Genomic DNA, 8,717 nt, shown 5'->3' on the forward strand with positions numbered 1-8,717 from the left:
GAGATGATGCACCGCGCCAAGTTTCCTCGTGCTGGGACTTTATAAGTGGGAGAACTTTTTAATTGTGTTTGTGTTTATGCAGACATTAATTATATGCCACGCACACACGCTTTGAGGCAGCAGTCCTTTGAAAGATTTTTATCTTAATGTTTTGTGAGGATGCTGATCAATTTTGGGGTCTTTACATTCAAATCCCTAGGAGAAGATGTTTATGTAATTTTCCCAATTGAGTTACATTGAACATTGGTTGGGCGATTAATTGAATTTTAATCTGTATTACGATCGGGGTTTTCAACGATCACAAAAAGAAAAACAACTGATTATTTATTTAGCTCCTCCTTTGCCGTTTGCTCCTACGCCGGCGCCACAGCTCCGACTACTGAAACGAGCGAAGTCCCTCCACAGCTGTGAGAGCGCCAGCAGGCAACAATCAGTGCGGACTTAAAATGAATCGCGCTGCTCAGCCTCTGACTGACATCTGCAATCAGATGGAAATACTGTAGATACTGTCTAAAATAAATTACTAACATAGCAGTGGTGTTCTACACACGGTTTAGTTACTCCCACATCTACATATACAGTATATGCGCTATCAATAGATCCTCGCATGTCCGCCTAGACGCCTGTCCAAATCAGTCAAAATATTTACATTACTGTAGCTGCGTGTTTAACTCGTCCTGCACGTGCGGCAAGGTGTGTCAAGTGGTGCATCTGAACAGAGGTGTTTGTTTTTTTTTGCCAGAATTGCGTGCGGTGTGTCGGCACCGTTAGTCTCTTCTGTGATTGCTATTAAACAAGAAAAAGCAAGGCAACCACTCTGACTCATTAAAGAAATGCTAAAAAGGCCTTTTAGGCAGTCTGGACTTTCATCCAGTCTGTGTTTGCTATATTATTCTGTGTCCTTGTCCATTTTGATGGCCACACTTAATAACTTCTTGAAAGCCAATTGTAACCCAGACCAGGTGACCGAGAGCTGCAGGAGTAGTGCGCCTCGTGGTTGGACACGCCCCTTAAAAGGTGTGTGCCCCAGTTGATTACCAGCTGCTGCTCCTAAAGTGCTGATTCAAACATTCAGCTCGGCTCTTCCAGCTTTATGGCTGTTCAAGAGTTAGCAGCTCTTGATTTCCCTTTAAAACATTGCTCTATGTTACTGTGAGTCGGTCCATGTTAACCTGACTTGAAGCTGATCCTCACTACCAGGAAGCAGTGAGTGTTTGGTGTTTGGCACACTGGTAAGCCATACAGCTTTGCTGAAGCTCCTCATTTAGGACCTAGAATAATTTCCAAAACCGTTACACAATGATAAACAGTCTGTTCTTGACTTCAATTTTAACAGTAAAAGTAAAAAATAAGCACAACAGTAATTGTCTATTTGTTTTAGTATTTGCAAAATTCATTGTGACATCTTAACCCATATGAGACATACCCCTTGGTGGGGCAGTATGTCACATGTTCACACTCTCCATTTGATTGCCTATAGTTCAATATTGCACAAATAATGTGAAAATAACATCAATACCAAATATATAGCTTTGACTTGGATCTTTTATCTGGTACACATTTTCAGTTTTTGTAATGTATTGATTAATACAAGACTAACCACTCTACAAAAATATTTTAATAGGGGATAAAGGCGCAAGTTAAAGCAATTTCATTTTTTCTCAGGAACCCTGCAACTGATTTCTTTATAGATTCAGATGAGGAGGAGGAAGACGATGACATTGTGGAACTGCCTATGGAAAGAGAAAATCTGCCATTGGTAAGTGATGTGCATTTTAAAATATGCTGGGAAGATACTGTATGGCATAACATTGTGTGTTTGTGCAAGTGCATTTAAAAATGTTTTAGGAGATGTAAGTAATAACTCGATGTAGCAATCACTATCGTGTTGTTACTGTGTGCAGTGTAAGGGATCCCTCATTGTGCATATGTTTCCTTTTGGGTGGATACTAGGGATGCACCGAAATGAAAATTCTATGCCGAAACTGAAAATGAGAAAGCCAAGGCCGAAAACTGAAACCAAAAGAAAGATGTAAATAATTAGAACCATAGTGTTTAGTGCTATGATGAGTTCCAACCTCACTAAAATCAAGGCATTGCAGTTAAACAAAACTATGAAACTATCATGCAGCACTGACATGTGCTGCATAAATATTTAATTATGAATAAATATGAAATACAATTTTAAATAAAATGTTTTGCTTGCCTCCATTCATGTACACATTAAAAAAATAATTATAAAAAAAATCAATAAATGATGGGCTTAAAACTTAATGGCAGGAGAAAGACGGTAAAATAAGTAGAAATAAGTCTTTTTAAGCAACTGCAATGCCTGGCCCACACTCCATTCTAGAAGGTGGTGGTAATGCACGACAAATGTTGTGTGCCAGCTGCTGAAAAACTCTAGAAGAAATATTTTCCTCTCTGCTCTGATAAAAATTCTAGAGCTGACTCATAGCGTGTAGAAAGTAGAGCCACCACATACATTCAAATTGGGACGCGAATTGACCCACACCGTTAACATTTCTACAGTCTGCTGCAGCCGTAGCGAGCAGCAAAGCAAACCCATTCGGTCGTTCAGACGCTGGTGGCTAGATAGCTGTGTTCTGTTAGCTGTAGCAACGGTTAGCATATGTAGCGTCATCTAAGCACAGCGGTTCAGCCTCTCGATACTAGCAGAAACCAAGCCTTTAGTTCTGGAAGATGGAACGTATCGAGGCAGAATAGACTGTAAACAATGACATCATGTTTCGTCCGTGTTGTTTCGGTGGTTCAGGTCTTTCGGCCGAAAGTTGAAAATGAACATTTGATTCGTTTTCAGCCTCTCCTTGCATCGTATGGAATTTAATTACAGGGCAAAAAGAAGTCCCAAACATTGCAGTTTTTATAAATAATGTTGTCTTTCATTCAGGTTGAAGAGGATGTAGCTGTCCTCTTAAAACAATTCCAAGAGGACAACCTCTCAGGACTAGTGCAAAAGATCTGCATCAGAAGGCGAAAGCTTCTGGATACGGCCATCAGGGCAATGTCACGTTTAAGTTTCTCTTGGAATGACTCACCGGAAATAGAATTCTTCGGAGAAGAAGCGGATGATATGGGTGGGCCCCAGCGTGAATTTTTTCGGTAAAAATTTTTCTAATGGCCTTAATGATACATTTTTGGGTTGTTTTTACATGGCATCAGAATAGCACACTTGTCTTCAAAGTCTTATGAAATTGCACTGTACTCCTATCTGAGGTATTTTTATTATTCTGACACAATTCTACATTTAATGTGCCTTCAAAACTCAAGTGACACAGAACTAGTCTAGTATTCCCTTTTACTGGTGTAACTTTGCTTCCTTCAATTACATTTTATTTCTATAATGTTACTTTTTCTCATCAAGCTGTCATTATGTTTCTACTACACATGTTTTCAATTGAACTTTGCATTAAGTCTTGTTTACTTTTTCCCAGACTACTAATGATTGAAGTACAGTCAACCCTTGGGATATTTGAAGGCAGAGCTGGACAAGTATTCTTTGCTTACGACCAGTCTGCACTTGAACAAAATAAGTTCTTCCAGGGTGGAAAGCTTATTGGCTGGTCTTTAGCTCATGGTGGTCCAGGGATAAAGGCCCTGGATCCAAATTTGTACCAGATGATGTGTGGCCAGGATCCCCCATTAGAACACTTCAATCCTTCTCTTTTGCCAGACCCGGACGTGCAGGAAAAACTAAAAAGGGTAACACTCATTTTTGGTACGTTTTCCCCATGTAGTGGTGAACTTGGCTAACAATAATATAATTTGATTGAAGGTTTTACAGTGCCAGACCTGTGAGGATCTTTCAATGCTTAAAAGGGACCTGGGAGAGTGGATTGCAGACTGTGGGTTCCCAGGTGTGTTCAACGCTAAGCTGGAAGAAGTCCCCAAGATATACTCCTATGTAGTGAAACACTACATTTTCTTGAGGTAATGTATTTGCACTTAAAATGGAAATGGACTCCTCAGCACTCATGAAGACATAACACACTGCACTACACACACAAAACACACAAATTGAATTTTCAGCAGTTTTTACTCCCTCTGTCATGGACCTTTTGTTATTCTATCCCACATCCTAACACTGCAGCATACACATCCATACAGTACACACACACACCCGACTTCATACCACTTCTTACATCTCCCATACACTTTTGGGTATTTGTCTCTCTCTCTCTCTCTCTATATATATATATATATATATATATATATTCCTCTCTATCTCTCTCCATGTCTATCTATCTATATCTCTCTCTCTATCTGTGTTAATAGAATGTAAAAATGTCCTTGTAAAGAGGATGGTTGGTCACCCTGTGGTTAGGGCGTGTTTTGAGATCTAAGTAACTAACTATGCTAAGAAAAATAACTAACTATAATAATTCGTTATTTTTGATTTACATTTTATTTTGATCAAGAGAGGAACACAATTTGTATAGCTGCTGTTTTCTGTCTCGGCTAATCTCCAATATCAATAAAACCAGTTAGCAAAAAAAAATTGTGGTAGTACTGTAGTAGGATTTACCATTCAAGGGCAAGTATAATAAGAAAACAGGAGGAAATACTCTTATCTATTTGGTTATGCATATTTAAACAATATAATTTTCAAACAGTAGCTTCAGGGAGATGTGATTTTGTCTTCAAGAAAAGACTCTGGAATGAGTTCATTTATATATTATATTGGGAACTGATACAAAATTTTCAAGATATCAAACTGCAAATGGGCATCCAAGATCTTTTAAACAAAAGTTCCAGTTTTCAGTTGCTGCTATCTTAAGATGATTAAATTAATAGAGAGAATATAGTTTGTTAGTTTATTTTGTAGTACTTTCGGGAAAATAGGTAGAACATATTTACTATGGGCCAAATATTGTTTGCCAAATGCCATTAAACAGATGTTTCAGCCTTATGGTATTATTTCTTAATGTTTTTCTTATAAATTTTAAACATCCTACGTTATTGAACTCACCGTCCAACGCTCCTGAATGCACCAGTGACGCAGCTCAGTTCCAGTGAGACGAGCTTCAGTCCTTTTCCCCATTGAAAGATGGTTACAAATAATCTGATTTATAAAAGAAAGACCAGACTTTAACCTGCCAGATTGCTTTTTTAAACAACTTTTGAATTGATTTTAATTTGAAAAAAAAAAAAAAATCGTATGGGAGTGGGGAAAGTCACAATTGACCTACAGCTGCTTTGTCGCCCCCCTAGTGGCTTGGGGGCCCTGTGCAACTGCACAGTCTGCCTATAGGAAGAAACGGCCCTGCCATCTATGAAACACTTCCATGGCTAAAACCTATATGCTCACACACAGTTATAGATATGAGGACATCAGGGTCTACGGATACATTACTGGGTTAAGCTCATCCTCAGTAGATAGTTGGTACCAGTAGGGTTTCATTGACATTATTATTCTATTTATAAACCCTTTTTTTTCTGTTGTGAAAGTATATTTATTTGTTCACTTTGGGATCTGTTATGTTAATATTGCACCACTTACTGACCATCCCTCCTCATGCACACAATACACTGCCTGCCAATCATGCCATCATCAGGAAGCTCCCCTCACCATGCCAATGTGGGACCAAGGCCTTATAGCTCATTTGTTTGCACTCCATGTTTTTTGTGTTATGTTTATGTAATTCATTACCGTGGGGTAATTTTTTTTACATTCTTTTTTTGTTGTTGTTGTAGGTCAACAAAGATGATAAACCAATTCACTGAGGGAATCAGCAGCTGCGGAAGACTCTGGGACCTCATTAAATGCAACTGGATTGCATTTCTCCCAATCTTCACAAACATGCAAGAACCAATGTCAAAGGGAGCATTTAAGGCCCTATACCTGTACACCTACAGTGGGGAGAAAGGGACCAATGTACGGGAAGCAGAGGAGGAAACGGCATTCAACTTTGAGATGATCCTCAATAAAATCGAAGGTAGTTATTACAAGTTGTTGTAGACTAGTGGTTAAGCATATATAATAAGGCTTCACACTGACCTCTTTTACATTTTGTTTTACATTTACTGTATGTATTGCAATATTTAATTAAATATAGTTTTTAGAGCACCAAATACAATACTGTTGCCTTGCAGCCCTTTTCAGACAGTAAGAGGAGCACCCCAGAGTAACAGTGGCAATGAAAATATTGCAAACTTCTCAAATATGAAAAATAAGAAAAGATTCTAGTAATTTGTTTAGGAAGCACTCATGGGCAGATCCATGACTCAGGTACTCAATACAACTGGCAGGCACCAAGTGAAGTATAAGGAATTTATAGATGGATCACAAGGTTTCCATCATTTCAAACAAGTGTCATATGAGGAGAACATTTTTTTCCAAAATGATATTGTTGTAAAAGCATAGTTTGTTGTCTACGGTTCTGGTTTGATGGCCCAGTATCTGTCCATTCATTAAAAGGAGTGTTGTCAATAATGGGGATAACATCAAAGCAGAGTTTAATTTGACAATTTTATGAAGGGAGGATATGTTACAGGGACTGTAAGAAGTAGAGAAGTCGGTCCTGTTTTGGGCCTACACTCAAGAGTTAATGACAGGGAAGCAGGAATTTGATGCCAGACTTGACATCCACCAGAGATCATTGTTTTAAAGGAAGGCAGAAGAGGCAAGAATAAGACCAATCTAGCAGATTGCTACTACAAAATTTCTATGTCTGATACACATGTCCTTTCCCAAAAATTAGCATGTTGTGATAAACTTAATTATTTTCTGTAATGTACTGGTTAACATAAGATTTTCACATATTTTGGATCCATTGCCCATAACTGAAGTAGTTAAAGCAGTATTGTTTTAATACTGATGATTTTGGCATACAGCTCATGAAAACCAAAAAATTCCTATCTCTAAAAATTAGCGTACCGTAAATCCTCTAATACAGGCCCGGGCCTGTATTTGACTCAAGCTCATCAAGCTCCAGGCCTTTATTGGAAGGAGGGCCAGTATTAGAGGCAGACATCTATTTCAAATTGAGCAAAAATGAACTAATGGTTCGCTGGAGTTTTTGACAATTAAAATTGCGCCCACATTTTCAAAGTTAAACACATTTCTTTTAACAACGGTAGTTTCTGCTTCAGCCATCTCCCCCCTCCCCCTGCTTCAGCCCCCTCCCCCTGCGCAGCGGCCCCAAACTCACTGATGCGCCTGCAGCCTCTCGGAGTTCCTGCTGCTCTAAACATTAAAATAATTATTTCATTTTCTGTTCCTCACTTCTGATTACCTTCAATGGTGTCTGTTTGTTGCAACAGCAGGTACAAAAACTAACTTGTTTTTATTTGACTATTTTTCAGTCCTGTCTGTTTATTATCTTCCTGCATCTCCTCTCAATCCTAAAGAGAAACTGCTACCTGGGTTCATATATATTCACCTCATGAGTTACCTTTGAACTGCAGTTCTAAAAGATCTACCGACCGCAAAAACAGCGGAGCGCTCGCTGTTTGGCGGCCGTATCAGTGATCAGTGCGTCGGGGGACAAGGTGATGCGCGCAGCGCCCCGCTCCACAGCATGCAGCGAAACGCATCAGGCGCAAATAAAAGACAGAAAACATTAAAGGAAATGAACTGACATGAACGATCGCGTGTTAAATTAGTTTTTGAGGTGGCGACACCTGATTGTTACTGTGGCCGTGCTCAGGAGGCAGATCTACCGACCGCGCAAACAGCTGAGCGCTCCCTGCTTGCCGGCCGCATCAGTGATCTGTGCGTCGGAGGACAAGGTGATGCGCCCCCCTCCACAGCAGTGATACACATCATGCGCAAAAAAAAGACAGAAAACATTAAAGGAAATGAACCGACATGAACGATCGCGTGTCAGTACCTACAGTCTGGCACAGAGCGTTGCCCCCACCCAGCCCCCGAGCGCAGGAGCTTGTCACCTGCTGATAGCAGGCTGCTGTCTTTTCCGAGGGCTGCATCTTGCCGGTCATTATCACGTGACAGCGACTAGTCGACGACAGGCATAAAAAGTCACTATAGTGAAGTTGACTAGTTCATACACCCCCTACTGCTGCTCCCCAGAGTGTTCTGCAGCATAATCAGCACATTCTCTTTGAACTTGATAGTGTAATGACCTGTCTGGGGTTGTAAGCCAGGTGCATTCTGGGTATTGTGTTATATGTGTTTCCTATCGTTCTGCTAGTTCCTATGTGCTGATTTGCGTGTTGTGTGAGTGTTATGTAAGCCACAGGGAAGGTGATGTGTGTTCTGTGAAGCAGGTTGAATTAGCATGGTTAACTGACACCGTGACTCTGTGTGGTAGGAGCATGATAGAGGATCGTGTCTGTAGCGTTACAAAGCGTTGAAGAAAAAGCCCAATAAAGGTCTGCGTGAACCTCTACTGCCTCCTGCTGGTTGATCTGGGGACTATAACCCTGCCGCTGGGACGCTTATACTTACTTGTTACCACATTCCACCCGGCCACAATAAGAGACCGGGTTGACTCCGACACCGGCCAAAATTGGAGACCCGGCCTTTAATTGAATACCGGCCTGTATTAGAGGAATTACGGTATTTAGTCAGATCAATAAAAGAAGTCTTTTTAATACTACAAAGTCAACCTTCAAATAATTATGTCCAGTTATGCACTCAGTACTATGTGGGTAATCATTTTGCTTAAATGACTGCTTCAATGCGTCGTGGCATGGAGGCAATCAGTCTGTGGCTCTGCTGAGGTGTTATGGAG

At 40.2% G+C, this 8,717-nt stretch overlaps 1 protein-coding gene across 2 annotated transcripts in view; it reads left to right on the plus strand.

Annotated features, from left to right (window-relative positions):
* The first annotated feature begins 1,033 nt into the window (after positions 1 to 1,033).
* LOC129159224 (G2/M phase-specific E3 ubiquitin-protein ligase-like) overlaps positions 1,034 to 8,717 on the plus strand; it is an 11,169-nt gene continuing 3,485 nt past the window's right edge. The window contains exons 1-6 of one of the 2 annotated variants that reach the window (XM_070548922.1): positions 1,034 to 1,232; positions 1,666 to 1,759; positions 2,912 to 3,123; positions 3,456 to 3,723; positions 3,797 to 3,951; positions 5,716 to 5,957. In XM_070548922.1, coding sequence (XP_070405023.1) covers positions 1,736 to 1,759; positions 2,912 to 3,123; positions 3,456 to 3,723; positions 3,797 to 3,951; positions 5,716 to 5,957 — 901 coding nt within the window. In that variant the 5' untranslated portion in view covers positions 1,034 to 1,232; positions 1,666 to 1,735. The remainder of the gene's footprint in view (positions 1,233 to 1,665; positions 1,760 to 2,911; positions 3,124 to 3,455; positions 3,724 to 3,796; positions 3,952 to 5,715; positions 5,958 to 8,717) is intronic. The other variant, XM_070548923.1, reaches the window with a different exon arrangement.

This window comes from Nothobranchius furzeri, chromosome 2 (genome assembly GCF_043380555.1).
Source record: "Nothobranchius furzeri strain GRZ-AD chromosome 2, NfurGRZ-RIMD1, whole genome shotgun sequence".
Lineage (NCBI taxonomy): Eukaryota > Metazoa > Chordata > Actinopteri > Cyprinodontiformes > Nothobranchiidae > Nothobranchius > Nothobranchius furzeri.